At 29.9% G+C, this 17,853-nt stretch overlaps 1 protein-coding gene across 2 annotated transcripts in view; it reads right to left on the reverse strand.

The window, feature by feature from the left end:
* LOC140054838 (serine/threonine-protein kinase BRSK2-like) overlaps positions 1 to 17,853 on the reverse strand; it is a 56,671-nt gene that overhangs the window by 27,032 nt on the left and 11,786 nt on the right. For both annotated transcript variants that reach the window (XM_072099933.1, XM_072099932.1), the window contains exons 2-4: positions 14,301 to 14,395; positions 6,299 to 6,384; positions 357 to 497 (exon numbers count right to left, since the gene is read on the reverse strand). In XM_072099933.1, coding sequence (XP_071956034.1) covers positions 357 to 497; positions 6,299 to 6,384; positions 14,301 to 14,395 — 322 coding nt within the window. The remainder of the gene's footprint in view (positions 1 to 356; positions 498 to 6,298; positions 6,385 to 14,300; positions 14,396 to 17,853) is intronic.

Raw genomic sequence — 17,853 nt, forward strand, 5'->3', positions numbered from 1 at the left:
GACCAAGTGCTTGCCTTGCAATCATATTGTCTTGGTTCAAATCCCCCAATGCTCACTTTATTTTTCACTGGATTATGCATATATGAGTTTCAATTTTGTCCAGTTATATTTATGAAGATGGGTGTGCAATGAATTTTCTACTGTAGCTCTTTGAGGAGAATTGGCTATTATTGGTTTTTCCATGTAAGCTAGACATGAAATAGACTGATTGCAGTGAAACAATTAATGAAAATCAGTTAAAATCTGAAAATAAACAGGGCTACTGCCGGGTTTATCCAGGTAAGCAGGCACGTAATAGACTCTGAAAATAAACATTAATAAATAATTAAAATGAACATTCTTCTTTTTGAACTTACCATATTGAATGACTATGACAAAAATCTATTGCAGAAATTATTTGCCGGAAGAATTTACGGGCTTCTTTTGGAGTGAGGCGTCCTTTTTTCACGAGATAATCAAATAGCTCGCCTCCAGATACATGCTCTAATACTAGATACCTATTAAAAGAAAACGAATTATTGCCGATAAATAATATAGTATATTCACCATGAAAATCCTGATGATCAACCCTCTATGGATTTAGCTTTCACAACTTGGAAATTACTGTTAGAATCGTTTTCTTAATAGTTTGAAACGAAGCTTATTAATTGTAAAACCACTATTTATTACTGTAATATTCATTCACAGCTATATAATAGAATTTGTATAAACAGGGAATACCAGTTTTACTTTGTGAACACTGCATACAATCAGCTGTGTGACTAAGCTAAATATCCAACAAAATTATGGAGATCCTGAGATGATCTGATGTTGGTGTCTTTTTTTTTGTTAGCCTTTATATTTACACTTGTTTTTTCTTATGACATAAATGATTTTGTAACTATGGGCGTACAAATCCGAAAGAAAAGTAAAATAAAAAAATAGCCTGGTATGAAAGGATGTAAAGTTTAATCTGTCCATGAGTATAAGCCCTGTATACACTGTTCGGTTAATTTCGTCGACTTAATGTTTTTTCTTGGTCTACCATCCTGGAATCATGAAAGGTCACTATGTGCTAGGCAGAGCACAATGTCAGGATAGCATGAGCCACTGTTTCTTTTACCTCATCTAGCATCATCCATGGATGTATAAACATATCATACAGTACTACTACAGTATTTAGTAAGTAGTAGAAATACAGTCAACTCTCCCAATACACCTTTAAGGCTGACCTAATAATATACTAATATGTCTGATTTTTTTGGTATTCAGAATGTGTTTTTAATGGTAAAAATTTCCTTTTGGACAAGAAAAATTGAGTTTGGACAGTTTCCAGTCTTCAGAGAGTTCGGTATTGGGCAAGTTGACTGTATTAATTTTAAACCTTCTTATTCAATATAATATTAATAATCTTCTTTTCACTTGAAATACAACCCATATCAAATACTCTCCCCTTTTCTCTCTCTCTCTCTCTCTCTCTCCTCATACCAATGACCTAGGCGTAATAATAATCCAACATCTTCACTATAAAAATAATGTTATCTTTACAACTATACTTCAATGCTTCAAACACATTTCATCCTACTGTAAAAACAGGTCAATATTGGGCAGACGACGCTATGTCTAGTGTTAAGTCATACTCTAAAGTCGCGCTCAGAATCACTAAGTTGCAGGATCATCATCAATTCAAACCCCTTCACATTTGTTCCTATCTTTGTCAATCATGATTTTCTGCATTGCATACATGCTTTTTCACAGTATCAAATTTCTTAGAAAGGCTGAGTTATTGCAATCATATCAAATTGTACATTTCAAATTTTAAGTGTAATGTAAGGGACCATGTCAACATAATTCTACTGCAGTACTGTTTTTACTATGTTTTAATGTAACCATGTCAACATAATTCTACTGCAGTACTGTTTTTACTATGTTTTAATGTAACCATGTCAACATTATTCTACTGCAGTACTGTTTTTACTATGTTTTAATGTAACCATGTCAACATAATTCTACTGCAGTACTGTTTTTACTATGTTTTAATGTAACCATGTCAACATTATTCTACTGCAGTACTGTTTTTACTATGTTTTAATGTAACCATGTCAACATAATTCTACTGCAGTACTGTTTTTAGTATGTTTCAATGTAACCATGTCAACATAATTCTACTGCAGTACTGTTTTTACTATGTTTTAATGTAACCATGTCAACATAATTCTACTGCAGTACTGTTTTTAGTATGTTTCAATGTAACCATGTCAACATAATTCTACTGCAGTACTGTTTTTACTATGTTTTAATGTAACCATGTCAACATAATTCTACTGCAGTACTGTTTTTAGTATGTTTCAATGTAACCATGTCAACATAATTCTACTGCAGTACTGTTTTTACTATGTTTTAATGTAACCATGTCAACATAATTCTACTGCAGTACTGTTTTTAGTATGTTTTAATGTAACCATGTCAACATTATTCTACTGCAGTACTGTTTTTACTATGTTTTAATGTAACCATGTCAACATTATTCTACTGCAGTACTGTTTTTAGTATGTTTCAATGTAACCATGTCAACATAATTCTACTGCAGTACTGTTTTTACTATGTTTTTTCAATGTAACCATGTCAACATAATTCTACTGCAGTACTGTTTTTAGTATGTTTCAATGTAACCATGTCAACATAATTCTACTGCAGTACTGTTTTTAGTATGTTTTAATGTAACCATGTCAACATTATTCTACTGCAGTACTGTTTTTACTATGTTTTAATGTAACCATGTCAACATTATTCTACTGCAGTACTGTTTTTAGTATGTTTTAATGTAACCATGTCAACATTATTCTACTGCAGTACTGTTTTTACTATGTTTTAATGTAACCATGTCAACATTATTCTACTGCAGTACTGTTTTTACTATGTTTTAATGTAACCATGTCAACATAATTCTACTGCAGTACTGTTTTTACTATGTTTTAATGTATGTCAACATAATTATACTGCAGTACTGTTTTTAGTATGTTTCAATGTAGAACTGAAATAAAGAGTGTGTATATGTCCAAGGAGATCCTTGGTATTACTCTACCGCAACAAATCTTTAGAGTACACAAAAGAATATATAAAATGTAGTTACTGCAGTAACTGAAATAGAATAATTTTGACATTTGTTTTATTATCAATTTCATCATCAGTGAGATAAAGTAACACAAAAATAAAAGGATGGTATTAATATTAATAATTACTATATTTAAAAATATGCATTGGATGACGAATTTAAAATGAATCGGATTTCAGGTGAAAATATGATAATGGGATTGTGATGAGTCACCTGTTAGCATTAGAATGTGATCATTCTGTCACTTGCAACACATACATCATCTCATTATCAATGTTTTTGTTTCTTCTTCAAATCCATCTTCAACGTAGAAGAAAATGGGGTACAATGTCTTACTGTAGGGAGGATGGCAGAGAGGAGAAATACATGCATTTTCAGTTTCTAATCTTTATACTGTATAAATTTTCGAAGAATTAGGTCTTACTATTAGATTCCTCTATTCTTTAAATAAGAGGGATATTATAGGGGTGAGGGGGTGGGGGGGGGGCGTTGAGAGTGAGATGGGAGGGGGATGATAGAGGAGAGGAAGGGTGTACAATTATCTTCATTTTTCACTATTGAATAAATTAAATGTTGAGATAAACTGCGTTTTTATTCTTCAGACAACATCATTTCTCCTTCAATCAACCTTCATCATAACTTAATTATTACTTATGTTATGATTCACTGATTAATTTTATCCATAGCAACCATTTTACCCATCATGCATGAGTTGTAATCAAGCTAAGACTATCAAGCTGTATCATCTGATTATTATTAGGAATAGATTGAGATGCTTTTAATATCACAATAGTATTATTTCACTAGATTGTGAATATTAAAAATGCTATTGTTATATTCTTTCATATTCATTCATACTGTAGTCAATTGGGTCGTTCTATTATTCTAATAGGGAGGATTTGTTTTAAAAGATTTGTTTAATATTCTTCCTTATACTCATTATTAGAATTATCTCTCAATCTTCATTGATAAACAACGCAAAAATTATCAATTTGATTAATTTTTTTTCAACCTTGTCACCAAGCATCTTTACTGTACTTTCCAAAAAAATAACCATCATTATCTTATAATCATCATAATCATTATCAAGATTATCATCATCATCATCATCATCACCACTATGATACTGTGTTTATTTTTTAATATCCGCGCCAAAACCTTGACAATAAATCATTATAATTATTTATTTTCAGCACCACATATACTACATAGTAACAGTATACAGTATTATACTTATATCACTATATCATTATCACTATCGATTAGGATAAGAAAAACAGAACAGCACTGTACAGTAGTACTTTCACATTACAATGTATTATCATTATATCACCACACTTCATCACCACATACTGTACAGTAGTATCAGCATATCTGTAGTAGTATTAGTATATTATATTTTATCCCTACCATCATCATTATCATCATCATTATCATTATCATCACTATCATCATCACTATTGATTAGGAGAAACAGGACAACAACAGCACTGTACAGGGTAGTTCTTTCACATTATAATGTAGCATTATCAATTATAATTATTTCCACCATATCACTATATTATATATTATCACTATATCATCATCACTATCGATTAGGATGAGAAAGACAGTACAACAGCATTTGTTTGTAGTCGTTTACATTACAACGTAGCAGTATCATTCTCTGCAAGAATGTAGGCCGAGCCAACATTCACTACAACAGTAACAAATGTTAAGTGTTTAGTTTAAACATACTGCAATAGCAAGCTAATGTTCAATATCTAGGGATCACCTACAAACTGCATTGACGACATCACTTAAGCTCTGTCTACACTATCAAACTACTGTATATGTGACAAAAAATGTGATGTGCCTATATATGGACATGATGATGTCATATCACTACGATTTTTTGGGCACATCACTTTTTTTTATAATGTAGACAGAGCTCATAATTTTTGTAAATTCCGATATTCTTTGTAAATTACAAAAAAATTATAATACTGTATAGACAATTTTGTATTAAAAAATCAATATACCAAGATATATTGTCTCTAGTAATCAATAATGTAATGGAATATTAATGATAAATGTAAAAATTGTATTGAAAATTATGAGAGTTTATTGAAATTTTACACAAAACATTCTGAAGAAAATGATGACCTCCTACACAGGAGGGGTACTTGTAATAATTACATTATTTACTTTACTAAAAAAACGAATACAACGATTTCAAACAAAACATGTTATAAAATCATCATTTATTCTTATTTAAAGCCTTGTCTACACTATCATGTTTCTGTGACAACAAAATTTGATGTGCACAAATACGCCCATGATGATGTCATATCACTACCATATTTGCACATACAGTATCACTACAATATTTGGACACATCACACTTTTTTTGTCAATGTATGATAGAATGTAACATCTTTATTTGATGGATATTTTTCGCCAGATACAGTTAGTTGATTATGATACGGTTCATCGATTTTGTCGATACAAATACGCTGTGGTGTTATTGTGAGTTATTGCCCTTCGTGAATAGTGTTTATGCCATGAAAATGAGATTTATTTCAATTACTCATGTTAATAATATTATGCAATAACCCGTCAATTCTGTCGACATAATTAGATGGTGAAAAGACAATCACTATGCATAGAAGGTGGGCGCCATTATTTATGTTGTACTGGTTATCATCATCTTCAAGACATTGACAATAAACAATCAGTTGACATGCTTTAAAATGGTTGTTCCAGGCTCCAGAGTTTTTTAAAAGGAAAAGCGCTACAGTAATATATAAAATATAGCATCATCCATTATTTCAAATAAAAAACATAAGAATGTAACAAACATCCCAGGTGACAGCTTGGAAGACCAAGCATATGCAGGACAAAACAAGACAACAAATACAAAACACTTTTAAGAGGGTAAAAATAGTAGAAAACACATCAAAAGGGCATAAAATTCAGATTGTTTAAAAAAAAATTACAGTTAAAAATTACATTATTAGGGAATAATTTTCCAAAATAAATATAAGAAATTATTCATATTTTAGTTTTAGCTGTCAAAGAAGAACAAGAATGACGGGAGTGTTTGCATCATTGTGTATATTCCTTTTAAAAGACAGATAGTATGTCTTTGGGTTATCTTATAACAAGCACATAAAAACTCCTCCATTGTGTTTCTTTAAAATTTAAATTTTTATGATAACTTACAAATATTTCTTGTTTTCATAAACATCGTAAAGTCCCAATACATGTGGATGCTCTATAAGTTTCATTATGGCTATTTCTCTTTCAACCTGAAAAAATAAAATTATTAATCAATCAAAACACAGAACATACTGCATTGATGTGTGCACCAGCAGTTCACTCTAAAACGTACAGTAACAACACTGTAATAACTAAAATAGTATGGCAGCCATTCCCACCTTGAACTTATATTTTCGCATAATCATTGATAATATTGCTGGTTTTAAACTAGTTTTAATTTTGAACTTATTATGGATGGGTAAGATGAGTATGTAGGAGGGAGGTGATATGATAGATCTACATTTAATTGTCTTGATGTTATGATGTTAGGTATTTCTGAGTTTGATCCAAATTAATGACATCTTTATTTGTTTATATTGTTTATTGTTAAAGTTTTTATTAATTGAATAAAAATAAATGTGAAAAAAAAAAATGTGAATTGATGGAAGGCAGACTTGTTGACCGGTTGGTCTACCCTATGCTATGAATACAATAACGATTTAAACAAGGAATCTGAATATAAAACAAAACTATAAATGAGTTATGAAACAATGGTTTGATTAAACAAATTAAAGATGACTATCAACCTCGCTATCATAGATACCATTATCAACCTCACTATCATAGCTACCAATACAGATTACCACCAATTAATAATAGCTAGATTGAACATATGGAAATGACAGAATTTATGTAAAGTCGGGGAAACGAAAATTGATATCTGTAGCTCATTAATTTGAACAAAAGCAAACATCTTGCCAAATCTTTGATTGTGTATTAATACGGTATCCACGGTGAAGTTTCAAAACACATATCAGCCTTAATTTCAATCGTGACACCCACATCGTAAAAAGCACTTAGCGTTAACAGTTCTTGGCAAATTTCTAAACAGAAGGGGAAAATAAAATAACTCCGATCGATAGAGGTGTTTGAATTGGGTCATGCTGTTTGTAATAGTAGCGCAGAGAAACGTCCAATTAGAGACCCTCATCAAAGCGACTAATTATGAAATTAATCAACTGGACTGTGCAGCCTCATTAATGTAATGCGAGTCTTTAGGTATGAAAAATATTTGTTATGATACGAGCCTTGACATTTGGCTAAAGTACAGTTCAAAACCGATGACGACGGATTACTTTCAGAAATTTTTTTATTTTTCATTACAATGTGCTCAAATTTCAAATAAATGTGATACTTTTAATAAGTGCGTATGACTGTAAAGAAGCATAAATGTTTATTAACATAACTTCTCCTAATGACTCAATAAGTGACTATTTCGTTCCTTAAATACTTAGAGGTGGTCCAACTATTAATTTTCATTACAATATGCTCAAATTTCAAATAAATGTGATACTTTATAATAAATAAATGTATATGACTGCAAAGAAGTATCATTGTTATCAACATACTTCTCCTTAACTAGAGGTAACAACTCAATATATTATATAAACTCTAATGCCATCTAATGTACTTTTAAACTTGTAACTGGACCATTTTGGAAAGCAGTACTGCGTTACTGAAAATGCAATCCAGTCAAAAGAAAGAATAAATAAATAATAAATAATAATAAGTGACTATTTCGTTCGTTAAATACTTGTAGGTGGTCCAATGTCCACATCTCACACTACAGAAGTTTGAAGATTAGTAAATTAAATTTAAATTGATTTCTATTGTATTGATGTGTTGTGATGTTTTTTGTGTGCAGCCCATATATTTATATTTTTATATATTTTTTGAATTTATACCAAAATAAATAAAATCACAATATTATACATAAGAAATTACAGTTTTACTATAGGTATAATTCGTTATCCGTCAATCAACAGTTACTTTCACAACTGATGAATTTAATTCTAGTTTCATATCATTCTTTCGTTCTACAGTATTCTATATTCTATACAAGTTTTTTTTTATATGGCGCCCTACAAAAAACAGAGCGCCTAACAATACTCAGTAATTAATTAAAAAGAAAAGTTTTAAGTTGACGTTTAAATCTAAATTTTAAACACTGAATATTTTTGTCTTTATATTACTCATTAAAAAGTTCAATTGAATTGATAAAATTAATTAATTAGAACACTGATTTATATTGATATTGATGTTATACTGTAAGTGACACTTAATGTTTTTATAGCACATGCTGGTGTGGTTGTTACACAGGCGTAAATAAATTGCAGTAAAGCATTAACACGATTTCCTTAAAGTTATTAGGTTTTACTGACTGACGGAGTAGACATTTTGTAGCGTATTGTAGTCAAGCTGTAGCTTGGTGGTTAACATGCTTGCTTTCTAATTCCAAGGTTCGGTTCAATCCTGACCTAGTGCCATGGTTATAACTCACGACTCTTTCAACTCCACTCCCTAAGCCTCAAATGAGACTTAGTTTATAAGCACGATCAATTATTAAATAGTTTTTTCATCATGTAATACTGTAGGTGAGTTATTCGCTGTTGGATGCGTATGAAATAAACAAAAAAAATTTTTCATTCTTAAATAAATGTTTTTTTTCAAATAATTAATAGTTTTGATTATTAATTTTCAGTTTTTATGACCTGATTTCTTTTTATTTTTTTTCTTATCTAAGTTTCTCAGTTTTCAATGACAGTACAGTACATCACTCCTAATAGACTGACAGCATTAGTGGTACTCAACATGTATCAATACTAAACTGATGATTCAAGAGTGACCTTTTGACCTAAGTAAGTACTAATTAATATTCATTTTGAGTAGATGCCATCACATAACTGAATTCAAACATACTAATCAGCTGAAGGCGATCTTAAGATTTGTAAGTCCTCAGTAAGGTCAATCAAAGTTTGCATTATGAACAGTACCGTATATTGTAAAACCTCTACACTATCAAACTAGTTTGAAAAAAAAAATGTGTGATGTGCTCAAATCTGGTGGTGATATACCTAAATATGGATATGACATCATCGTGTCCATATATTGGCATCACATTTTGTTTAAAGTTTGATAGTGTAGACAGAGCTCTATACTCTCAATTATCTATATCAATACAGTAGGAGCTATATTTTTACTAACTGCACAGTACCTTGATTTTTTGCTACCTGAATTTTTCAATATGCATTTTTTGTAATTTATTGCATAATAGTTTGGTGGGTTTTGTGTGTGTATTTTCCATTCATTAAATTCATTCATTCATCTTTTTTATGACATAATACTGTACTATGACATAATACTGTACTATGAAATAATACTGTATGATATACTGTATCCATAGCAAAAAAAGAAGCTTAATCTAAGAACTCATTGTACAGATAATAACAACAACAAAATGTTTGTAGCTGTGTAAGGTACAAACATTACTGCAACCTTAGCTACTGTATATATTTATGTGTTGGTTGTCATTGTCAACCTGTTGGCTTTCCCATCCCATTCATTATTCCAGGTTTCTAAACAATAACTTTACAAAATGTACTATAGACCTAATTAATTATTAATAACTTGCATTTAATAATATTGTATAAATTTACTAGCATATGACGCTTCAATACTGTTTTGTAAAATCTGACCATGTACTATTTCAAATAGTTTGACCCAAGATGTCAATGACCAACATTCATTTTAATATTGATTTGAGTATGATTTCAGTTGTTAAAGTTGTATGACTGCTAGTAATACTGTAGCATGCATGTATTGCTTGAAATGTAACACCTGTAGAAAGAGCTCCATCTTATATTCAATTCGATTAATCATCAGAAAACAAATTTCTTGAATGAATGCAGAAACAATTAAACTGATCAATATAAATTTATATTCTGTTTCAAAGATCATGTTGATAAATCTGCCCAAAAAATTCTCAAAGTTTGTCAAATTTTATTAATTCATTAATTTATGAACATATTTTTGATATTGATATTGTTTTGATAAATCATACTTTAGTTTATTGTTTAAGTTTAGAATAACTAGAAATTATGAGATTCCTACAGTATGTGCTGTAAAAATCAAAATTAAATGGAGTGAATAGAAGGCATAATTTGAATATTATTGTAAACTTATGGCACATTCCCACCTACTGTATGTTAAATAATATTTATATCAAAATATATGATTTATGTCATCTGCATTCCTACTGATCTTTTTCTTACATATTTTCTACTGGAGTTTTTATATTATTTTAGCAATGAGATTTTGAGTGTATTAAGGCTTTATAATACAAATATATAATGTACAGTAAGTGTTTAACAAATGAAATATAATAATACCCACTTTACTTTAGTATGTGATACTGTACAGCAGCAGAAATCAATACTGGTATTGTTTATTCTATTAACAAGAGGTTTGCTGATTAATAGACTAAAATGTAAACAATCACTATATACAAATCAAAGTTATTCATTACAGCATCATCAAATTTAATACTGCAAATTACTGCATTGTACTGCAGTTAATGGAATGGAAATTATAATTTTTTATTCAAAAAATTATTTACTAAAAATGTCCCATATGTTATTCATCAAATCATGGTCCTTTTAAATAGCTGCTGAAATCAGAACACCTGAATTAACAAAATTCTTCTGAATACTGTAACTTGTAAAAATAATTATGTATAATATTTAATATTAAATATGATATAGGTTGTGGAATTTACAACAAATAATAAAAAAAAACACATTAAAAAAAAAAATTAAGTGTCTTGATTTCTTCTGTAGTTTTGTTTAATTTTTTTGATAAATACTAAATAGAGAGAGAATTCCAAGAATAATGTACATATTCAAATGTAAAATAACACAAAACCAGTCTGGTCAGAGCCATGTCACATTTAATTTGACATATCAAGAAACATTTATCACACAAATCTAATATACAGCAGAATAACCTGAAGCATTTGGCTCCTGAAAAATTAATGTTAACAAAATTACATTACAGAACAAATACACTACAAGAATACATTCATGTTGGATCATATTCATAAAAAAAAAATCAAATTCGTATCATGTTATTTTTATATACTCCCACATATGAAATTCAAGCTGGTGTTTGTACAATACAAGATTGTGCTACATCCACAGAATATCAATATCAAAATTATTAATTTACAGAAATATGGATGGAATTGGTAAAAACTATAGTGTAACAATCTATAAATTAAACGTATAATAGTAATACAGTAGTAGCTACAGTATACAGTAGTGTACAAATATATAGTGTAACAGTAACACATTATCACATGTATACAAATTATCATAATGATAAAATACGGAGCCAGCTTTACTGTTGCTTTATCTCTCTTGGTTTATGGCCTTCATAAGATGAAATAAAAATATTTTTTGAGTGGCTTTCGTCTGTGAAAACATTGTAAATGTCAACAGACCATGTCTGAAGTGAACGAAAATGCTCCGTGTCATGACAGCCGTTAATATTAGTGAAACAAGTTACAGCAATCGGTAATAAAAACATAGAATAATGATGCGACTTTTAATAGAAAATGTTATGTTTTTTTAATGTTAGTTAAGAAAACAAACCTGATACAAAGCGCAGTTAAAGTTTAAAATACCAAATACAAAGCGCAGTTAAAGTTTAAAATACCAAATGCAAAGTGCAGTTAAAGTTTAAAATACCAGATGCAAAACGCAGTTAAAGTTTAAAATACCAAATGCAAAGCGCAGTTAAAATTTAAAATACCAAATGCAAAGCGCAGTTAAAGTTAAAAATACCAAATGCAAAGCGCAGTTAAAGTTTAAAATACCAGATGCAAAACGCAGTTAAAAGTTTAAAATACCAAATGCAAAGTGCAGTTAAAGTTTAAAATACCAGATGCAAAACGCAGTTAAAATTTAAAATACCAAATGCAAAGCGCAGTTAAAGTTAAAAATACCAAATGCAAAGCGCAGTTACAGTTTAAAATACCAGATGCAAAACGCAGTTAAAGTTTAAAATACCAAATGCAAAGTGCAGTTAAAGTTTAAAATACCAGATGCAAAACGCAGTTAAAGTTTAAAATACCAAATGCAAAGTGCAGTTAAAGTTTAAAATACCAGATGCAAAACGCAGTTAAAGTTTAAAATACCAAATGCAAAGCGCAGTTAAAGTTTAAAATACCAAATGCAAAGTGCAGTTAAAATTTAAAATACCAAATGCAAAGCGCAGTTAAAGTTTAAATACCACAAAATACAGCAGTAAAACAGTTATTCTTCATAGCCACCTATTCAGAATTATAATAAATTATTTTTTCCATCTTATAGAAAGTCTTGATCTAGTTCCTCAAAATACCATAACATTGTCTTTGCTCATCTCATAAATTTCAATTCATCCAAGTCATGTATCTGGCAATTTTGGTACGTACAATACTATTATACTACAGTACTCTACATTGGATTTCAACGCCTTTAACCACCTACCCCTCATACTACTGTATTATGTTTATTTAATTTCATTCACATCAGCCTAATTTCAACATATAGCACCCAACAAAGAAACCTTTAGCTTTTATTTTTTTCCAAATATCCTTAAAACGGTTTCTGTACATTCATTTTCTTTGCTTCTGCTTTGAATGAACTAATTATGTAAATCTTTGTTGGTATCCTTTTATTTTTTTAAATAATATTATTAATCTAAAAAATAACTCGGTACAATGAGCTTCAGATCATTTATGGAAGTGGTGCCATAAATATTTGATTAAAATATGACTTCAGCAAGATTAAAATTTACTACTGTATAAAGTACAGTAAGTAATTATTATTATTATTATCGGCATACAGAAATATTAAATTGTTGTACTAATATATAAATATACAGTAAACATTTGCATCTAAGTATGTATACTGTATACTTTCAATACTGACAATCTATTGTAAAATTCTATTTCATTCTAATTTAAGTGTAAATTAAGATAAACTCTTGTTGTTAATTGTATAATGTCTTACGACCTTGTCGAAAAACACCATTGAGGTAAACAAGTGTTACCGTCAATAAATAAAGTTTTTATTAATATTATTATTATATTTTAGCTCCCTCTCACTCTTCATTTTCTAGGTTGAAAATAATGTTTGACACCTTTAATTCTAATTTTAGTAAGTATAAATAGCCATATTAACTACACGAGAAAACATCAAATGCAATTAGTGGATTAATTTTAAGCTCATCGCAATCCAAGTACCAATATAAAACATGTAAATGTTGGATTCTCAATTTGGTGTGTATATCAGTAAAAAGTAACAAATCATTGGTCTGGTATATTAAATGTCTTTTTTTTTAAAGTTATATTGTCGGAGTAACCTACTGAACTGTAATTATTAGGTGTTTATTTTTGTATTCACTTCAAATTGTATATGAAATTCAGGCAAAATAAAGTTAGACAAAAAGAAATAAAATTTAAAGAACATTTAAAATATTTGATCAATAATAATAGGCAAATACAAGTTTGTTACATTTCTTGTGTTTATAATTATTGGAGTGCATTTTATGATATGAGTAGGTTTTATTCCTCCAACTAATATGCTGGTACCATCTACAAGTGGACAACAACTCATACCACTGGACAACAACTCATACCACTGGACAACAACTCATAACCACTTGACAATGTATGTATTTTGTGATTATTAAATACTTTATGGTTTCTGTCCAATAGTCAGTCTATTGCCTTAGTTTGAATGTGGTAATTATCTAAATGGTGATTTTTATGAAATGTCAAAAAAATGTAATTATCAAGTTTAGAGAAAACACTAAACGATAATTGGAATTTTAATTACAAGATTCTTTTCATGACAACTACAGAATGAAAATTCTCTGTAGAGTCTGGATCTGAATACTAATTTGATAATTTTTATTCATAATATTATTTCAAATGAGATACATTATTATACAAATTTGATTTATACATTAACCTTCTCATTGTTAATTTTCCACTCAACAACATCAAAGAAGAAAAATACACTGTTAAAATGTAGTAGCATAAAGGTATTTTTATACCTCAATGGTAATAGTTACAATAAATTACCTTCATTAAAACGGATTCACTAAGTTTTTCCCGGTTGACAATTTTAACAGCAACTTTTTTCCCTGTTGAACAGTGAACTCCCAGTTTTACCAGACCTATGATGATAAAAGAAAACATGCTTTAAAATACAACTCGAAATAAAATATTAATGCTAGTGATGTCATTAAAAGTGTCATTCATAAAAAATAGAATGAGCACATAAAAATACAGTATTTCATTTGCTAAAGAGTACAATAAAGTTGTAATTATTAAGTATTTAAATGTAGGTAATGTACTGTACTGTATTCACATAGCAGTAAGTGTACATAACAATATACATAATTAATACTAGTAGTAAAGTAAATATTTTTATTCTGATCCTTCTTACTGACTTCCTTTGCCAAATCTAAATACACTATCCCTTTAATACTAAACTACTAACAAAAATCAAATGGTTAAAAAAACACAGATTATTATTAAATATTATCAATATTGCGCAATCAAGGTTTACAAACCTAATTGCAAAAATTAATTTGGATGGTCAATACTAATACTACGGTCATTATTTGGATGGTCAATACTATGGTCATTAACAACAAAAGATGTTCTTAATAATGGTCAATAACAGTAAGCTAGGTTTACTAGTTAAATAATTATCATAGTACAGTAGTCCATACTGTACATTATTCTGGATGGTCAATTTTAATACATTAACAAACTACACTTCTTGCCCCAACAGTCAGTATTCTTCTTGCCCCAACGGTCAGTAATGTTGATTACAGTAGGTTGATTAAGGTCATCGTCTTCACTTATTAAATTCTTAAATTCTACACAATTGGGATCCTTCGATTCCATATGATGACAACAACAATTATTAATCAACATTGATTTAAAGCACAAAATGTTGTAGCTGGTCAATTGGTCAAATTGTAGCTGACGCCAGTAGTTCAGCCACTTGGCAAAAATATCCAATAAATAGAAGAGTTTCTATTATTGTCTATTAGTGTGGGTACTCTACAGTATTAAAGGTAAACAACAGAATGGAAGCGTAAAGCTCTGTCTGCACTACAATTATCAAACTAGTTTGACAAAAAAAAGTGTGAAGTGCCCAAATATGGTAGTATGCCCAAGTATGGTAGTGATAAATGTCATTATGTTCATATATGGGCACATCACATTTTTTTGTCACATAAAGTTCGATATAGTGTGGTAGAACATAAAATGTAAGTAATTAATGAAAATTGAAATAACCTTTAAACTGGGTAGAAAACCATAGAGAAGTGTCCCCACCCACAAATGGCTACAAAGTTTTATTTTATTAGTGGAATGTGGATACTGCACATGCCAGCAATGCAGTAGCAAATGTGTCTAGGGTTAATAACATGGAGTATGCTTGTATGGTCAATTATTGGAGAACCACTCAAGAACGATGATGTAAGCTTTTGTCACCTGCTAGGCAGCCTACTGTAGTTCAGATACTTGCAAAAATCAATCTTACAGTTTGGTAGGCAGCTTGTCAGAGCTCACTGTAAGAATATTATATTACTGTGTTAGCCTACAAAGTTGGTGTTTACAAATTACAGTAAATAATTAAAACAATTAATTTATGTTCAGAAAGAAAGTTTATGAGAAAAAAATATATACATGCCAACTGTACCATGCAACAGACTTGCAGTTGTTAATTTTATGTATTTTAACATGACACTAAGTCTGTACTGTAGCTAATTAGCATAAATTGTAAAATTGTAAATCTACAGGATTTTTATTCTAAGCTACTGTAGAGTATATAGGTAGCCTGCAAATGTATTCATTTTGTAGACAACTATGAATGATTCATGAAATTAATAAAAATAGTAAATAATCGTATATGTAGTGTATCTTGTCTGAAGGCTTCAATGAACAGGTCGCAGGTCGCATGAACAGGTCGCAATTCAAATACTGTACAGTCAGTAGTCTCAATCAAGTTTGTTAATTAAGGCTCAGAGTATATTTACATAACAAGTAAATCAATATTATGTTGAAGTGTTCTCACAGCACAATGAGGTTTATTAAGGGTTTATACTAAAAACTGTAGTATAGTATTATTAAGGGTTTATTTACACTACTACTACTACTACTACTACTACTACTACTACTACTACTACTACTACTACTACTACTACTACTACTACTACTACTACTACTACTACTACTACTACTACTACTACTACTACTACTACTACTACTACTACTACTACTACTACTACTACTACTACTACTACTACTACTACTACTACTACTACTACTACTACTACTACTACTACTACTACTACTACTACTACTACTACTACTACTACTACTACTACTACTACTACTACTACTACTACTACTACTACTACTACTACTACTACTACTACTACTACTACTACTACTACTACTACTACTACTACTACTACTACTACTACTACTACTACTACTACTACTACTACTACTACTACTACTACTACTACTACTACTACTACTACTACTACTACTACTACTACTACTACTACTACTACTACTACTACTACTACTACTACTACTACTACTACTACTACTACTACTACTACTACTACTACTACTACTACTACTACTACTACTACTACTACTACTACTACTACTACTACTACTACTACTACTACTACTACTACTACTACTACTACTACTACTACTACTACTACTACTACTACTACTACTACTACTACTACTACTACTACTACTACTACTACTACTACTACTACTACTACTACTACTACTACTACTACTACTACTACTACTACTACTACTACTACTACTACTACTACTACTACTACTACTACTACTACTACTACTACTACTACTACTACTACTACTACTACTACTACTACTACTACTACTACTACTACTACTACTACTACTACTACTACTACTACTACTACTACTACTACTACTACTACTACTACTACTACTACTACTACTACTACTACTACTACTACTACTACTACTACTACTACTACTACTACTACTACTACTACTACTACTACTACTACTACTACTACTACTACTACTACTACTACTACTACTACTACTACTACTACTACTACTACTACTACTACTACTACTACTACTACTACTACTACTACTACTACTACTACTACTACTACTACTACTACTACTACTACTACTACTACTACTACTACTACTACTACTACTACTACTACTACTACTACTACTACTACTACTACTACTACTACTACTACTACTACTACTACTACTACTACTACTACTACTACTACTACTACTACTACTACTACTACTACTACTACTACTACTACTACTACTACTACTACTACTACTACTACTACTACTACTACTACTACTACTACTACTACTACTACTACTACTACTACTACTACTACTACTACTACTACTACTACTACTACTACTACTACTACTACTACTACTACTACTACTACTACTACTACTACTACTACTACTACTACTACTACTACTACTACTACTACTACTACTACTACTACTACTACTACTACTACTACTACTACTACTACTACTACTA

Source organism: Antedon mediterranea, chromosome 7, assembly GCF_964355755.1.
Source record: "Antedon mediterranea chromosome 7, ecAntMedi1.1, whole genome shotgun sequence".
Classification (NCBI taxonomy): Eukaryota; Metazoa; Echinodermata; class Crinoidea; order Comatulida; family Antedonidae; genus Antedon; species Antedon mediterranea.